We start from the raw sequence: 19483 nt of genomic DNA, 5'->3' as shown, positions 1-19483 counted from the left end.
AGACGGACAGACGGACAGACGGACATGACGAAACTATAAGGGTTCCGTTTTTGCCATTTTGGCTACGGAACCCTAAAAAGGGCGTATAGTACCCTAAGGATATTACAAAACATCATAAGTAGGTTCCTGTTACCTGTTCAAATGTTTACCTTAAAGACTTAAGTCATCATCATCCCGTGGCCCTAATAAATTTTCTCATTTGGAGCATGTTTTCTTCTTCCATACTGCCTGACGTCAACTGAAACGTAATATTTATTCCAGCCTTACTGTCGTTCCGAAGGCTTGACAGCTGAACTTTACATAATTTTACCAATAAAGACCAACTTCTATTTAAATACTCATCATAGTAAGACTCATGAGTAAGACACATTAGCGGATTCACCAATCTCGTTCGCGTTGCTAAAAATAAGCTCATAGATAAAACTCCTGATGACCTTGCGATTAACGTATCATTAAATTCGTACAGGAAAACGACATAACTTTACAACTAGGAAGTCTTTTGGATTCCGACACATGTCACTTAACTATCAAGTTACAAACTGTGAGAATTTACAAATGATTGAACGCAATTTAATTTCATGACGTGTGGTTAGGGGGTGGCATGTTTTGACCAAAAATGTGGTGAGATGAATATGTATGGTATTCGTGTTTTTAACATACTGGCCGGTACAGGAAGTAGTCTTAATTAATCTAAGGGTGCGTTTAAAATGAACGAGCTGATGCTAATTCTATTCCCACCTATCAAATTATTTTATGGAAAATAACAAAAGTAAGCTTTGCATCTATTTATCTCAAATTCATGTAACCTAACGTAAGTACATAGCCATAGCAGGGTTACAAAAAGCACATATTATAAGAATTTAACAGGGAAAGAAAGCCCCATTAATCCAGTTTTTGTTTCTTGAGCCTAAAACCGTCCCAAGTTATTAATTACAAAATGACGACCCCCCTGAAAAATTCTGATAATCCAAACGCCTATAAAAATACATGCTACTCAATCCCTCGTTTGTATTTCACACTTAATATCTCATTCAAAGTGTGAACAGTTGAATATGTTCAATCAATCAATGTGGCAAGTGTAAGCGTTTCAGTTCACTGGTCACACAAGCATGTCGAGTTGTTGGCTCATCGCAAGGACCTCGATTCTTAATCCAGATTCCGAAGTAACTCTCTCTATTTAGAGTACCCGAACACAGACTAAACGTAACACAACAACACAACACAGAAAAGTAGCTCTGTCCGTCTGTCTGTCTGTGTGTCTGTTACTCTTTCACGTCTAAATCGCTGAGCTGATTTTAATAAAATTTGGTACAGAGATAGAGTTGACCTTGAGATAGAACATAGGATAGTTTTTATCCCGGGATTTTGATGAATTCTCTTGGAAACGCGATATAACCGAACACTACGCGGGCGAAGCCGCGGGCGGAAGCCAGTTATTAACACCTGATCTTTGTTATGTGTGTATTAATTTCCTACTGATTTATAGCCCCGAACAAACTGTCAGCCGACTAAAAGTTTGCGGTATACGAGAACTCTTAATGCTATGTAAGTATTAGGATGGTCTTAACATGTTGCAAGTTAGGTGAAAGAAGTTTTCGGTAAACGTTTTTGTTAGACCACAATTAACACATTGCGTATGATTGATTTCATAAATTGCTCGGCAGTTTTTCATGAAATATTTACACTCTATTATTTCACACGGGTCATGTTGGATGTTTCTTATGCACCGGTTATCTCATGTAGAAACGCAGAAAGTGCAGCAATATCAAGACCACCAAGAGCATCAGATAAAACTATACAACTAAAAATGATGTCACAAAATATAGAAATTGTTTTATATTTTAAGGTAACGAAACCAGGCAATTTTGTTTATGTCAGTATAAAACACTCCAATAATGCTAAAAATGAGATACCCCGAAGAATATATCTATGTATGTTGATGTTCATACATAGGTATATTTGCGAGAGCTCTTTTAGGTACCCGGCCTGGCTGCATCGGTTACCATGGCAGCGGGAGCACGTGGTGCGCAGACGCACTTCCCGCGTGTCGGAGGTCGCGCAGCGTTCTATATAATGTGAACAAGTTGCCCAAGCGCACACTACCACACTCACGCGCACGCCGCCAACATCCACCCACAAAACACTGTACGTAATAAAGGATATTAAAAAAAACTCATAACATTAAAATCGATCTAATTCCCAAGGTCAATTGAACCTTTTTTTTGTCTGAAATGCGTGTGTAGCTACCGGTTGTGTCGCGGTAATTGTGGACCCACCACCGATCGTTTGGTTGCAGCGGGAGCGGTCAGTCCTGCACCTCCAAGCCCCAGTCAGTCTGCGCTCACGCATCCGCCACTCGGACACAGTGCGCGCTCACTACAGTGATACTGTGACAGTGACAGTACCCGTTAAACCAAACAACATGAACCACTACGTCAAAATCGTAAGTCATTTTAATTTATATTTTGTGCAATTAAAATATAGAACAACCTTGCCCATTAACGTGTAAAGATTAGATTCAAATTGTTGGCCATTCAAACAATTAATTTTAATTAATAACTCGCTACTGAAGTTAATATAAACAAACAATTTTTTTCGACTATTGTGTTTGTGAACAATTTTTATTAAATAATCGGAATCACGTAATCGATATTGTTTTCGTGTATAATGTGAGACAATCACGATATTCAGGTATAAGTGTTAAAGTGTCAATGATCCAGTTTGTGTGAATTTATGTCAAGTTCTTTAACACATTGGTATAAAAAACGTTTACATGATAAACTTGAAAAACAATGATGAAATGGTAATTCGTAGCTTACGTGTGTACTTAGTCATAGCAATGTTTGTGTAGGTAAATAGCATTTTTATGACTTAGAATCTTGTTGAGCAAAAACAGATACAGCAAGCTAAGTCACTAAGATATAATTGGTAATGGAAAGAAAGTTCAAATACCATTAATGATGTAACAGGGTTTAATCAATTTATTAAAATATTTTTCTGTTAACATTTAAATTGATTTAATAGGACACGACAATCGTACTTCAATTAGATAACAATATTAATTTTATAGGCCTTAATAATAGGCAGCAAAAACGGAAATAATAATAATAACCACGAAGTGCAACGCATTTCATATTAGCATATCTCATTAGTATGATACGCATACATAACTTACGCACTGATTTTCTTAAGTTACATAAGAAACCAGTCCATATGACAAGGATTATCTAAAGCGTTTTCGTGAAAAATATACAAATATTACTCAATGAATTTTATGTAATATTGACAGGTTTTAATATAATTGATTAAATAATAGTAGTAACATGCATCAAAGGTCATTTTAGGTAATCGTTCTAAACGCCTTTTAAGGAAAAATTATATAGATCAAGTCTACCATAAATACCAAGACATTATGTGTATTATTGCCACATTTAATTAACTATATTGTTTAAATATCTGATCTAAACCAACGACATAACAAAGGGGATATTATAATACATTAAAGTTTTAATTTCATAGATAAGATCGGTACAGCAAATTATTTTAATGATCTTATTTCGTGGTTTAGTAAAAGCACTGAATTTGTTTCATGTTAATTTATCGAATCGGTAACTTGTATTGTTAGTTGAAGTGAGTCATTTGACTGTCGGAGACATTAATCAGTCGATCGGTAACTTAAGACACGGATTTCCGTGATAACGTTTGTTACCGATTTGTTGATTTATGAATATTTTTGCATACATAATCTAACAATAATCGATCCAGTTCATTATTTTTGAAACTATTAGGCTCTGATTTTAACTAGATTATTTATAATCTGTTAACCTGTCATTTATAGTATTATTTATTAATTCTTTTAATTGCTAAATTACAAAGCAATCACGTTCTATTTGAAATTTGTGGCTTTATTTGTTTATGATCTTAACTAGTTTGCATAAACTTAATTAGTTACGTTACGGTGAAGTTTCGTTATTTTAACTGTGAGTTTAGTGCTTCTAATTAGAGGTTGTTTATGTAAAGCGATTGAATTTAGTTTAATTGATTTTTAGGTATTGCTTCAGTATTTCATGAGATACACGACCAAAATAACTTAAATTAATTGAGTATCAAAAGCAGAATCTTTGGATATTTAATGTCGTTTCTTTTTAAAGTAATTAACGTGACTAAGTTGACTTTTAGGATAATATTAAATCGACATTTGGCGATAACAAAAGACATTAAAAAGTGCAGAGATTTCGTTACATAAGTTTTAATTAGTTTCAAAATCTTTAAGCGTTGTCATCCTTTCATTTGTTTAAGCCGTAATTCTTAAAGAAAGGAATTTATCTGATTTAAAGAAGTTGATTAGCTTTCTAAAGTTTGTAGGTAGCTAGAATGGTACAGATCGGACTTTTTGGTTCAGACTTAAATTTTTAAAGTATCTGGATAACTTCAAAAAGACCTGAGCTCAGCATATACTCTGCCGGGGCTGCGGGTTGTTCGAAAGAGATACCGCGGCCCTGGTACATAAACGGCCTATGACGGAACACGACGGTTTTTAGTCAGTAAGAGTCTGACACTCCCTCATTCATCTTCCTCCTCAATCATTTGATGATTTTTGACGTCGGAAAAAAAGCTTAGCATATACTATTTGGTACTTCATTAAATAATTAATTTAAATAGTTCAAAACAACATTAACTTAAACGATTTATAATAAATCTTTATTAATTAAAACCGCGCCTACCTAACTGTTTCCAATACTTATCAGAAATAACTGTTTTCCGTTAACACTATAATAATACGGGGGTAAAATATTAAACTATTATACAGTAATTTCACAATTCATATCGCGTTTCGTAGATACAGCGATAGACTTGTTCTAACGATAGTGGTCGATAACTGCCCATTACGTCGCGGAGCTTATAAATCGCAGAAAACAGAATTGAAACACTTTGAATATAAGTTACGGTATATTTAAATAGTTTCAGAGTTTTGTTTAGCTGTCTATTTATTTTTAAATAACCTTTTACCTAAATTACTTGGGGGAAAAAAAATGTCTGGTGCACAGAACCGGTAAAATTCCGTTTTAACCTTGCTGTTTAGTTTAGTTAACTTGCTATAAAATCTATATTTAAATGCTTTTCTTATAAAGTTGTTTCCAAATAGAAAGAGATTTAACAAGTAAATTAATTATTAATTTAAATGAGTTAAAATCGAAATACATAGGTATCTAAGGGCTTGGAGAGCCTAATAGTGAAAATGCTTAGGATGCAGTGTATATCTTGATTCCCGAGTGTACGTTTAAAGTTTTCGCATCCTAGATAATAGCAATGTTATAAGGATCTACCTATATAATGATGAAATGTCATATTCTATGGGAAAATCAAGGTAAGCAGTAACCAATTGTATTTAGGAATGCGGCTTCATAAATGTAAATCACGCATTGTTCATCGTTTTAGGATACACTGACATGGAGCTATGTTTTTATAGATAGTATAGGAAGATTGATTTTATTGTATGCACATATATTCGGACCAAATCTGCAAAGCTTTACACAATGATATTAAACTGTTCGCAAACTTACATACCTCTCACTAAACGTGATACATTTTTTGTTTGCCCAATCCTATTTATTTTTAGACCACGCCCGTCGAATTGTTTGCAGCGATAGATCAAATTTCAATTTTAATTCAAATTATGCGTCAAACTTATCATAAAATCATTCACGTTTTAGAGTAGACAACGAAATCTGAGGATCAGAGGTGACAATGAACTATGACCTGTGTCACTCAGAATACCTATAGGTTATTAATGTCATTTGGGAACCAAAGCTATTATATTTTACAGCTAATGCATCATATGCAGTGTATTGCAACACAGTTGCATTGACACGGTCAGTTAATAGCTAAAATTTTAATCTATTTGCTTTATTTCTTGGCTTGTCGTCAGGTTTAGTTAAATACCTTATTTACATTCCATTTGTGAGACCTTGGTGGAAATAATAATTGTTTGGCGAAAAAACATCACTTTGATTTCACGCAAAAAATAAAGTCTTCGTAAAGTGAGCAAGTGTCGAAAATCAATCAGCCCAAAATGTTCTGAGCTTTGAACAAGTGCCTTCATAATCTTGAATGCCTGAATAACGTATTCATGTCAGAGTTGTCATACAGATATAACAAATGATTTGTATCATATGAATACATGCTAATTCTATCATATCATTTTTCAATACAACTTGATTTACTAAGCAGCTTTTATTAAAATCATTATAATAGTTGCATCAGCGTAACAAACATACTTCCTAGTTGAGCAATGATAGAAGATCGCATGCAGACAATTAATTAATATCTCTGCAGACAAATACAGTTTCCATGTAGTGCCACACAAGTCGGGCAGTTAATCCTATCATACATTGATCAGACAAAAGTATTTGATTAATTACGGCCAAGGGTGACGTTGCGTCAAACAATGGTTCTCATAATAATTGCAGTATTTTTTTGTGTGGTTTATTCGCATAAATTTCATATTTCATGATCGCCAGATGATCATCAGTTGGCTCGTGACCGAGATATGCAAAAAGCGACCTTCACGACTTTACGGATAGTGGGTGAATGACCCATTTAGTGACAAGAGTATGTTGACTTCGTTTTTGCTATAAGTGCTTTAATTGTCTGTTCAAATTAATGATGTGACGACTAAATTATTCGCGATAATTATCGTGTTTTTAATGAGCTATTGAAGTGCGATTAAGCTGTGATTATATTTTAAACAATGATTAAACTATGCTGTTTAAAGGCGAGATTACGTTGACAGTAATGTGTTCACAATTCGTATGTGACCAAAATAATAGTACTTTAATGATAGCGTTAGCGCAGTTTTAAGAGCAACTGTTGTAAGATTGTGTAACACAGAAAGCGCATTCGTAAAATGTACGTAGAAAGCGAAATCGGCGATTGCATTCAACGCTTGTTTTAGTTTCTATGGGAATTATAAACTGCATGTTGTGTTAACATGGAAATAATTGCTTGAACAATTTCCTGATGTTTCACTAAGAAAGAAAATTTTAGGTAATATATAGTTGAAGAATATATTTGGGTTGTTAAAAATAGAATAGTTTCAATAATTGTTTGATTTGGGTTAATAAAATTCAAGTTAAAACAACATCAATAAAATAATTTGATGTCTAACAAGATACACAATGCGTATCTACAATTTATGATCATCAAATCACATAATGCAGTAATTTGCAGTACAATTGAATAGCACAAATAATATGGGAAGTATGTAACGATACTTTAATACCATAGTCTTACGGTGTCAATGTCGATGGGATTAGACCTTCGTAGAACGAGACCTGCTAATCGTAATCGTCAATGGACGAATTTTCCATTGTAAAGGTCTACTTCCTTTTTCCAATCCAAGTGAGGCCTCAGTATTGTCAAGGCGAATTTAAATATGTCTTTTAATGCGTTATGAAGGCCTTGTCTCTGTTTACATAAATGATGACCTCGTGTAATGCAGTCGCTATATAATTGACATCTTTCAATAGGTCTGTACGGTTATTGTTTGTTTTGGAACGGAATCTTAAAATAGGACGCTTTTTCATTGTTTTGCAACTTTTTGTAGAATTGACGCTTTTGTACGTAAATGGGAAGTCGTTATTAAATTATGTACGCATCTTTGTAACAGTGACGTGTGTCTGTAGGCAATTAATTCATTCTTCTCATTGAAGGGGTCATTTGATGATTTTTGACGTCATTAAAAAAAAAAAAAAAGGTCATGTACTATGAAAGTTCAGTGTAGTACTTATACATGCTAGAAGATTTTATTAATATTGTGAATTGTGAACATCTTCATTCGTATTTAGCAGTCATTCATGATACATTCATAAGCTCGTTACGTCATATAAACTGATTTAATAAGCAATACATATATTTTGATCCATTATAAAATAATCATTGCGTAAATATTTACATTTGTTCTTGGAAAATCTTTTATATCATTTGTTTTGAAAACTGTACACGTCATCAACTGTTAATGAGGACATAATTTTACATGTAATTTAATACCGCTAAATTGTCCTTTATTTTAACATGTAATAATTTACACGTATGATCATCGTATTACATAATTTGCCGATAAATTGAGTCATGGTACGGTTGCCAGTGGTTTTCGCAACATCATACGGTTGATGAGAATTTTTTGTATTTTTCTTTACTGATGTAACGGAGAGAGTGCACAGGCGCGGGCACTTATGGCTGCAGAATGCTCGCAGTTTAACGCTACGACATGTGTGACATGTGAGAGTATAAACTATTAGTTATAGTGTGTAAACACAATATTATCAGATTCAGATAATCTTCGCAAACGAGGCATCCACAGTCATTTGTTTCGGCCTATTACTAAAATGACCTCTAATATTTCGGAATGCGATTAATTTGTCAATAATCCGATAACATATGTTTTACATTCCAAGAAACGCCAAAAGATGAGTCCATTTGTAAAGCCTAATAAAAATTCAAATTAGGATTCTATTTTATGGCTTCATTAACAAAAGTCCGGACATTAAGGTCACGTCTAAAATAGCGAATATTAGAATTATAAACAAACAAATATTAATAGCAAATCGATAAATGTTATTGCGGTAGTCGGAAGGCGGAACTATGTAGGACCGGTTAGGCTCGCGTTATCAAGTGCGCGGGCGCACACTTCCCGCTATGTGACGTATGTGCGTACGTTGCCCATTCATGGTACGTGCAAGCTTTTATTTATTATGATATGATACGTGATATAAGCTACGGGTTTTCTATAAGACTTATTTGATTTATAAAATCATTTAATGTTTATTTAATTTATGTTATAATTTATCTAGCTTTCTCAGAAGTATGACTCATCACTATCCTCCCTGTCCTTATCCCAATTTATTTGGGGGTGACGCAGCATGTTTAGTTCTTCCATACTCTTCTAATCGACGTCATCTCACAAGTAAGATTCTTTCTTGCTATATCGTATTTTATTTCGTCTTCTTCCTCATATGTAGTAACATGTTAAAATCTTGTTTTCAACCTTGCGCATATTTGTTCTATTTCAACTCATCCTACTGTCAAAGTGCTAGGTCGTGGTCACACCGAATTATACAGAATTAAAAAATATTTACATTTAAACACATGCATTTGAATAAGTCATTTAAAAAAATTCTAACCGCATAATGTCGCAACTAATTTAAAAGTTAAAAAAATAAATCTATAAAAATAACTGATCTTATAAATGATTGATGATATTAATGATTTCACATGGATTAAAGATTTATAAGGCGTAAAAATTTGTCAATGATTGCCAATAAAGTATTTTTCGTTCTTTATATTTCATTTTATGCAAATATTGATTCTTATATTTTTACCTCATGAATATCCAGTTTTCCCACAAAATATATTTGGTAAAAGTTCCCAAAGATGATTTTTTTGAGAGGTAAAAAAATATAAATATGTAGAAGGAAAACAAATAACCATTTATCGTCGAAATCTTCTGAAGATTAACGAAAAAATACACGTTTAATAAAGATATCTATAAGGAATTAGTCGCCTGGATATTTCTCAACCTTACCTAAATAGATAAGCATCCCTACTAATTTACCTACTTAATATTTATGGTATTCAAATGATAACATCGATATTTGATATAATAGCTGTTGAGGTCAAATTCACTCCATAAATTGGAAGACTCCAAAAACATCCATATAGACCCAGATATATATTAAAATATTTAGAGCTACCTATACTAATAAGTTATCTATCACTTAGTCAAATATGTTGATAGTTACGTGCTAAAAGTAGGTATTTATCAGTCTTAACCTAGTTTCAAAATGTAGTAACGTTTAGTTTTATAATTATTTGAATAATGATAGCTTGTTCGACCGGAAAAGTAGGAAATGTAATTTTACAAAAATATTTGTTTATATAGTAAAGAGAATCATTTTTTTGTTTGCACCCTAAAAGCTCCAAAAATACTGAACCGAAATGAAAAATTAATTCACTAGTGGAAAGCTAAACTCTTTCCGAGTAAGATAGGCTATATTTTGTCCTGGTGTGGGATGTAGTTCCCATGGGACGCGGGTAAAATCGCGAGGAATCGGTTAGTTGTTAAAAAAATCGTAGACTTTGTGGTGGCACACTGACCAGCGTGCGCCCATTTTTTTGCGGTCATAATTGTTTCTTCATATGATTTGTGAAAGATTGTTGATGGATCCTTTAAGTATAAACCGATACCTACTTGGTCTGAGCAATAAAACAATACATTTCTTGCTCAACAAGATCGTATTACGTTGATTAACAAGTTAGGTATTATTTTAGTGTTACTAAATAGATCACACATGACTGTGTAAGTAGGTACCTAGTGCTAAATCTAGGATAGAATTTCAAGTAAGATTATCTTCTAGAAGAGATTACGTTATATTGGCAAGGCCTAATATATTTATTTATAGACTTCTTATTAGTGTAGAAAAACGCAGAAAAAAACTGTGCGAAAATCGAACTTAAAGTGGTTTCAAGATCACGCAAACAGAAGCGTAAAGGAACTAAGCCGAGATGTATAATTTATTTATTTTTATCACGGATACGTTACGATTATCTTTAATTGCAATTACCCACATACGCAATCATAGAAAAAAATAACATATCCGTATGTAATAGAATAATACTGAGAAACACGATAATGTAAGAAATCCGTTAGTTCGGTAGACCACACTTTGGTTACTGGATTGTCGGAATGCGGAACTTTTCGTGGACCTAATAAATATTCGTGGATTATTCAGTGCAAGTAGGCCTCAGGCTATGTGGTCACAGCTAAGTGATGGTTACAGCTATTTATGCGTAGGTTGAGGACCGATTGACTAATAATCATATCGATTAAGGAATAGGAAGTGTCTCCGAATCCTGTCTTGCGTTTTTTATCTTGCGTCACGTTTGTATTTCTCAAGAAAACTGTCATGTCAACTGTTACTTAATTTTTAATGCCAAAAAAAGGTCCCGTGAGAAAAATGTCTTATTACAGCACGGGAAGCAATAACTTTTATTCGTATCCGAGTCGGAAACATGCGTGTGTTATAAATTTCAATGTTCCGATATTGTTACGTAGTTTGATGGTTATTAATGGTAGTCAATGTCGGTGTAGCCCACAGCCTTAATGTCTGGGAATGCATTAATTCCTTGTATCATAATTCAGCTTATATCTGTACCTAGTGGTGGTCGTTAGAGCATGTCAAGGGGACGTTGATAAATACCTCATTGTTACCACTTCTGCGCTTGTCAATATGAGGATATTAAACACTATAAATTATAAACAACGAGAGACTCGAAACTAACTACTAGATTGCAAACAATTTAGAGTTCATTTATTATATTTTTTGTGCAGGCAAATATTAGTAAACAAAATAATATTAATATTTATCGCGACTATAAGAGAAATAAAGTTGCGCAATGCAAATAAAAAAGTGAAACCTGAAGTTTCTTTCGGAAAATAGGCTTCAGACGTCCTTCAGCGTACAATGTAGACTTTAATTTAAAAATAATTATCGTCTTTACATAATACACGTAAAATCGGTCGTTGGGGACATGCGACCTTCTCGAATTCGCTTTCATTACTTGTGGACAATTTTATAATCGAATGTAAACTATTATAGAGGTAAGTAGTTGAGTTGGTGACTTGGAATAGGCGTGGCTTTAATGATGTTGGCCCGTGTGACGTAGCCAGGCTAACCTTGGATATCTAGGTGACACTAGGCGATCACGATTAGCATCAGCGAAGACGTCAACACAATGTTATGATGTTTGTTCATTCAAGTGTATTATTATTCGCTCTTCATTCTATTTATTTATCGGTAGTTTCTCTGGTTTGCATAATGTCTAACAGATTGCAACTCCTTAAATAGAGTTAGCTATTTTAAAATCAAGGTGAATAACCAAACTGAGCACATACCTACAATTTATATTGACGAAACAATTTGTCAAATTAATGGCTATCTTTTCGAAAAAGTTGACCAAGAATGTGTCTGAAATCATCGTGTCCGCAGATAGTTGGGCTGCTAAAGTTATTAATAAGTAAGAGTAATAAAGGCTTGTACAAAAAAACTAACGAGACTTGCCAGTCCTGTATAATTTGTATGTAGAAACGTGAATAAAAGATAACGACTCAATCTCCGCTCTATTTGAATACACCAAAGTGATACATTATGACGTTTTTGCACACATTTTGTTTCGTGATCCAGCAAATGGATTGTGGATGCAATAAAGACTATTTCTATCGGTGTTTGTATCGTTAAAGAGCTAACTGGCATTTAATTGGACGTTTTAAATAACTCGTTCACCTGCATACCAGATTCACGGTAGCATTGAAAGCTTATGACAATTATATTGCGTTAATATATTAATTTATGTGAGTGCATTTACCACTTTTATTTCTGTAATTGATTTGTTTTGTAATGTCATGGGTAAAACAGAGATGCGGAAGTCAGTTGTAGCTAATTGTTTTAATATTCAAAAGGATAATATCATTCTTAATCATTCGATTGTAAATAGAGGTATGTTTTGAATTTTTTAATTTCCCTTTAAGTAGGTAATTACCTACTGATTCCACGAAAGGTACGAATTATTATAAATAGGTACACAAGGGCCTTTCCCGTTACTTTTCCTCAAACAATCAATATAAGGTTTCTCCATTTTGAAATATTAAATATCCCTTTTAATCTACAAATGATGCACCTCATATTTAGCAGTAGGTAAGTATTTGTCATACGCGGAAACAATATTACCTTTTAAAGTCGAAGCTTATGGAGAAATGTTGCCCTAATAAAATATTTAGTTCAAAATGCAACAGTATTTATAGCAGTAATAAACATTATACCAAGTGTAATAGCGCTTAGATGTCGTAAATCATGATACCACTGTATTCAGATATGCCCTATATAGAACTTATAATAGGTATGACCTTAGACAGCATATTACTTTGATACGAATCGATAATGGGCCGTAAACGTTTATAGCTGGACATAGGGCCTTCTTTACGGTTGTTACAACAATTGAGCATAAGTCATAATGCAGTATTTGTGATTGGAGGGTGTTCTGTGATTTTGATATGACTTTTAATTGAGTGGGAATTAGCGGGATAATTACTTGATTAGCGTTTTTGCCCAAACAGATATTATGCTTTCTGCAGCCTATTCTAAAACCTGAAGTATTCGTTTTTGTGGGAAATTGAAGCCTCAAAACCTTGTTACGTTCTGTTCGGGGGTGAAAGTATTTTCTTCCATCAAGATGTTTCTTTTTTTTGCCAACGCTAGTAATTCTGAATGTTGGCTTTTACTATTGTTTGTGCATTGAATAGAGACGGATGAATCACAATGACGAAGAACTTAATACCACAGTCCGTACTCTAATAAGCCCACGCAATAATCATAAGATGACCTCTGATAAAACTATAACTTTATGATATGAATCAATAATTATCATACGCAATGTAATTGGTGAAACTAGGCGCGTGATGTACAACATTTTTATTTAGTCTGACCCTCAAGAATATCCGGTATTCGTGATCAAAATCATCTGCTGTACTAACCTGAACTCCGATTATTATCTCAGACCGAATCATTTTCGCATAAATAAAACTATAATACCCAATTATATGGTAATTAAAATGTTCTAGCTGTTTAAATTATAACGAATTATGGTCTATGGTTCATGACAAATGAGGATGTTATCATTTAAACTTCAGTAGTCAGACTTTTTGATATTTATTGGCCATTTTTCTGGGCGTCGTTTTCTCTGCGTGCGGTCAAGGCCTGTTTTGCATAGATGATCATTATGATCATTATCTTTAATTGCAGCATAATGACTTTATTGCTGTTGTTAGATTTGCTCATTACGCACTGAAGTGTTAATTGTTAATAATTCCTTCCGCCGTCAAATAAGACCTTAAAGCGTTTTGAACTACTGACAAAATTCTCCTACAATAGTGAAACTAGTTCCCGATTCCATTTTAGCTCTCAAAAAATGCAACTTAGCCTAAGGCCAAGCATTCCCCAATAGAATCCAGTCCAATTATTCAAATGAAGCTTAAATTCCGACCATGTTCCCAGAACAAACAGGTTGTTTTGCTCGTGACTACTGCAGGTCTGATCTAAATCGATCATCTTCAAGTGAGAGGCAGCTACTGTTGCCAGTAAATCCTTTAATTCCATACTACTGAGATGGATTGTCTTCGTGAGTATTATTTATGCGCAGATCTGACGCATGTCCGTTATGCACGTAAATGAGTTATTAGTGTCGCTTGAATTAGCAATTGTAGATTTGTAAAGGTGAATTGAAATGATACGATAACTTTAGTTTTCTAAAGAGGCTAGATTTTAATAAGTTCTTTATAAATTATGGAGTCAGGGGTTACCTACGTTGTGGAAATCCCTCCACGGGGCTTCTTCAAGAGATTGATTCATCGACCGATCGAGCAAGTATCTAAAGCCTCGATTAACGATCACCCGGAACACGCCACGTATATTTCCAAACATTTTAGTGTAATAAATTACAAAAACAATGGGACTTACAATATGTCATGCTTATTTTTAATGGTCTTTTTAATCTAGAGCAACATCTTAAGTAATTTCATTTACTTACTAAAATCTACGTGCCTAATCTCGTTAATACTTCTAGTTGACCCAAAAAAGAGAAATGCAGACATCAATTACCATACATCGGCCATTAATCTGTAGTGAAGCATACACAGCGAATTTTAAGTAAGTTGCGTCCAGCATAACAATTCCAAGTAGCCTGTTCCGAAATCACTTGTGTAATATAATGTAACAGTTCCACATAATACTCGTATGCTATATATTAATGTAGCTATTAGTTCATAGACCTGAAATTGCAATTTTACTGTCGATTGATCATTGACGTGTGTTCGTAATAAAATGCGTGAGTGGTTTTTCAGATGGTTTTTGCTTTCAGTGGTTTGGGCCATTTTATTTACTGTTTCTTCAATGTAACCTGTTATTTTTCGAATCAGAATGTTTCCTTACAGTAACTGATTGAAATGAAATTGTTGAAACTAAGTAACACTACAATGTTGATTTATTGGTATTCTGCAAATGTTGAGAAATTAGAAAGATTGCGAAGCTGATCATTAGTCTTTACGTGCTTGTCCACGCTTACATACCTATCTGGTAGTTTATCATTTTGATAAATAGAGGTGACAATGCCTAATGGTCGGATTTTCTTTCCAACACTGACCATTAGCCATTGTCATTGCTTTTACAAAATACACTCCATTATAGTAGGCTAGTATTAGAAAATAAAATGTATGTCATTTCCAGTTTTATAAGATGATTTCGGTAAGAAATTAGATTTGTGGAAAATTAAAAATATGGATACATTTTATAGGTAGGTTTTTATACCTTTATCAATTTGTATTTAGTCAGCTGTTGAGTTTAAATATTTAAATAATAGTTTTATTATGTTAATCGTTCCAATCAATCACTTTTAATGGCAATTTCGACTCGTACATTTCTAAGGGACACCCCAAAAGTGGTTCAAGATCGGACCATTAGACGAATAATGCTAAATATGGACTTACAACAGTGTCTCGACACAATGGCCGCCGTGTTGCGTCACAATGTCGCAAGCGCACCTCGGTGCGTTCACACTTGATTCGGTTTCCTCGCACGCATGCGCGTGATTTGTGAATTGTACGTACATACTTAACGCATAAGGTAACTTTATACTGGTGCATTTTTAACGAGGTTTTGTATTTACTTTTAATATTTATTTATAGTATTTTATTTGAATAGATTAGTGTCAAATTACCTACTTATTTATTTTGGTTATTGCCAAGGTTTTTTTTGCTGACGTAGGTATTTAGCGTTCTAACAAAGTCAGTGTAGCTTTATTGATGAGCATAATAAAAATATTAATCAATATTATTCATACATTTATTCTGACTATTTTAACTTCTTAGATTTAATAAGAAGAACAGCACAGTATGTTGTAAAGATAGAAAATTACCTCAATATGTGTGAGCCTTACGTTCCAGAAATGTGGTGAAGGACTGAGATTGTTAAATAAATTCTGTTACAGCAAGATCGATGCTCAATGATGTGAAGAACTAGATCTGATTTATTAACTTCTTAAGTGGTTAACGCATAATATGATGAAATATTACACAATTTTAAATTAATTTAGAAACAAGCATTATTCAAATATACTTGACGCATTTGGTGTAGCATTTAAATAATTAATTTCCTACATATAGAGCCTCAGGCATGTGGTCCGTTCATTATATTGATGTTACATTGAACCACACTTTTTGTATTTTGAACCTTAATTGAATTATCCGCGAGGACTACTTTTCTTTGTCAACTTTCTCATGATCATCGCTCGTGTATTGTGTAGCAGCTCAATGTACGCAAAGAATTTAATGAATCTGAAGAATGTAATGTTCAGGTATTTTGTGAGTTACTTATTAACGCTCTTTAACCTTGCTTTAATGTTCGACGTGGGAAATTCATTAGGCGTGTAAATAGATATTAATAATTAGTGCTAGCATTTGTCTTCAAAGAATGTGGGCCCCAATGTTATCTTGTATGTATATAGAGTACAAGTTTTATGACAGTGACAAATTGCAATAAATACCATAGAGTCTATTTATTACGAAGCGTAAGGTAGGTACTAATTACACGTTTTTCTATTTGAATAGAACGGTTATAGTTCGGCCATTCAGAGAATGCGTTCCTGACACGTCGCGATTGAACTGACGACGTAATAACATTCATTGATTATTGATATAATAATGTTGTTTTAATGCTCCTCAATTGTTAAAACGGTAAACAACCAGCAAAAATATTTTTATCGTAACTGCAACGCCATTGCAAAGTTACGTCGTCAGTTCAATCGCGACGTGTCAGGAACGCATTCTCTGAATGGCCGAACTATAATAAGTTAGGTAGTATAGTTAGAAAAATACTGCAACTGATTTCATCAATTTAATAAGATCACGACAAGTTCGGGAGAAAATCGGACATACCTATTTAATTATTGCCCAAAAATATATTCAGTAGGTTGACTAATAGAATTTTATTTAAATCACATGGTCACTCGTAAACGGTACTCGATTCACGTAGCCTACTAAAAGACCTTGTTGTTTGTAGTGAAATTTCGCGATGAGAATCAATCGGAATGCAATTTGAATTGTGCAATCTTCGATCAAATTGTAATTGTGAGGTTACCTACGCTTTTTTTGCTTGGAATTAATTTTTGAGACGATTGTCAAAAAGGAAAATGTTCTCAATTCGTCGAAATCACGACTTTTATTTGTCAAAGACTGCTGGGTTTTTTCGGATTGACAGAGAGAGAGAGCGATGACGTATGTTAGAAGTTAATTATGAAATGTTGCAAGGGTTTTTGGCCAGATATACAAGTACCTAAGTGATTTTGGTAGACAAAGAATTGAATGAAACCGATTCAAGGACCAATCTACAAAGATTGATTAAACTTTTCTCGGCTCACCCGAGTTTTGAAATTGAAATACATCAGCCCTACATTCGTAACCTTAAATAAAGGTTATTTTTAGAAACTTTACATTTGCGTAATGATACCTGTCTGTATTTATATTATAAATTATTATAAGTTACAACAAATATAATAGAGAAAAGGCTCTTTGTAAAGGTAAATGCCTTTGTTCAGCATTTAAATAACTTTACTTATAGGATTGTGTAATCAATTAGTATTACTAAGCAGTTAGTAGTTACCAGGAAGAGTCGTTATTTAGAAAATAGATAGATTTATGATCCACAGATATCTATTAGATAATCCCTACTTATTGAGATGTAAATAATATAATTTATATGTATATGTATTATTTGGTATTAGCATATATAATGTTTATGTATTTGAAAGTATGATTTGTTGATGTTTATTTTTACTTTTCCCGGTTTCTATCGAACTTCGAACTCTTCCTTAGAAATCAGTATTCACTATTATTATATCAGTATTATTCTAGATTGTATAGGTATTGTTTGAATCTATTTATAATTATAAGATAATGAATATTTATGAAGAAAATGTCAGCTGTTTGGCGAAGTTAATCTTAATCTTAACTATAAACCTGCAAACCTTATAAACGATTACAATTTGTTTCTCGATTTGCTTAACTATGAATAATCATTGATCAATAACTTAAGATATCATTAATTGCATATATTTGTAGACTTTGGTAACTTAATCGCAATGTAAATTAATTAGCAAAGCTATCTCAATTTATTCTCCAAATACTTGTTAATCTTAATCAATAAAAAAAACCGGCATGTAATTATCACGAACGTCAATATTCTTATCTCCTAACATCGTATCTATAAATTAGCGCAAAAAATCGTTTAAAATATGGAAGAGAAGGCTTTCAAACACCATCTAGAAAACCCAGCAAACCAGCAATGTATAGATATTCAGATCTTTATTAACCCGTATTAGCGAAACAACTTCGAAAACAACGCTCATAACACAAAGGCCCATATTCTGATATCACTCGCGTTTACATTAACTTATTAAGCGATAAACTAACGAGTGATATCGTTTACTCTGACACTATCGTAACTTACACCCTGTCAGTTTTGTAATGACCAGTCTCACCCACTCGCAATTTGCTGATAATCGAAAAGTCACATTATAGAATTTACGCAAAACAAATTATTTATTAAATTATGTGAAATTTTCCTTAAGATATTTAGACAGCGTTAATGTAGGCACCTAATCTATATTTTAGATTTCAATACATCGTTTCATTAAATTTCGTCTGGCATTATGACTATGACAAAAGGTATCTGTGTAATATGTTTTAATGTGACTATTATTCTTTCTTAATACTCTTGTACTTCAGGAGTCGGCACTCAGTAGACCTTAAAGCCTTTCTAATAGGAGTTGTATAACACAATTATCTGTATAGTTTTATCGCGAGCAGTTTCATCAATAGAACACTAGTTGCTAAACTTCCTAGACAGCATTTAAACTCGCTTCGTTACTTCACATAACCAAGTTAGGATATTTAAACTATTTTATTGCTCTTTACTCCATTTACTTTATTTATTAGTGGTGTTACATGTGAATTATTATTTGACGTAACTGATTTTGGAAAATTAATTCCAATTGAGTTTTACGTCACTTCTATAATACCTATATAACAGTACCTATTTATGTTATGTGCAATCCATGTGGTATAATTGGTAGCGTGCAATAATCAAATTATTAATCTTTTATTTCATATTAATTTAGGGCTGCCATCACGAATTTCGCCAAACCCGGACAAATATTAAAAAAACCCGGACATTTTACGTAAATCGCATTTTTTTCCCGAACGAGTACGATTTTTTTTAAACAAAATAATACCTAATTTGTAATCCATTTATTATTAACATATACTTAAATTAAATGAGGTGCTTCCTTATATGCAAAGTGTCCGGGTTTTCCCCGGACA

General features: G+C 33.2%; 1 protein-coding gene across 2 annotated transcripts in view; it reads left to right on the top strand.

Annotated features, from left to right (window-relative positions):
- The first annotated feature begins 2061 nt into the window (after window positions 1-2061).
- Window positions 2062-19483, top strand: part of LOC124630003 — a 41729-nt gene continuing 24307 nt past the window's right edge. For both annotated transcript variants that reach the window (XM_047163705.1, XM_047163704.1), the window contains exons 1-2: window positions 2062-2145; window positions 2297-2443. In XM_047163705.1, the coding sequence (XP_047019661.1) occupies window positions 2423-2443 (21 nt within the window). In that variant the 5' untranslated portion in view covers window positions 2062-2145; window positions 2297-2422. The remainder of the gene's footprint in view (window positions 2146-2296; window positions 2444-19483) is intronic.

This window comes from Helicoverpa zea, chromosome 4 (genome assembly GCF_022581195.2).
Source record: "Helicoverpa zea isolate HzStark_Cry1AcR chromosome 4, ilHelZeax1.1, whole genome shotgun sequence".
NCBI classification, from domain to species: Eukaryota; Metazoa; Arthropoda; class Insecta; order Lepidoptera; family Noctuidae; genus Helicoverpa; species Helicoverpa zea.
Note: the sequence above shows the minus strand (reverse complement) of the source record. Positions and strands in the feature narration are given on the sequence as shown.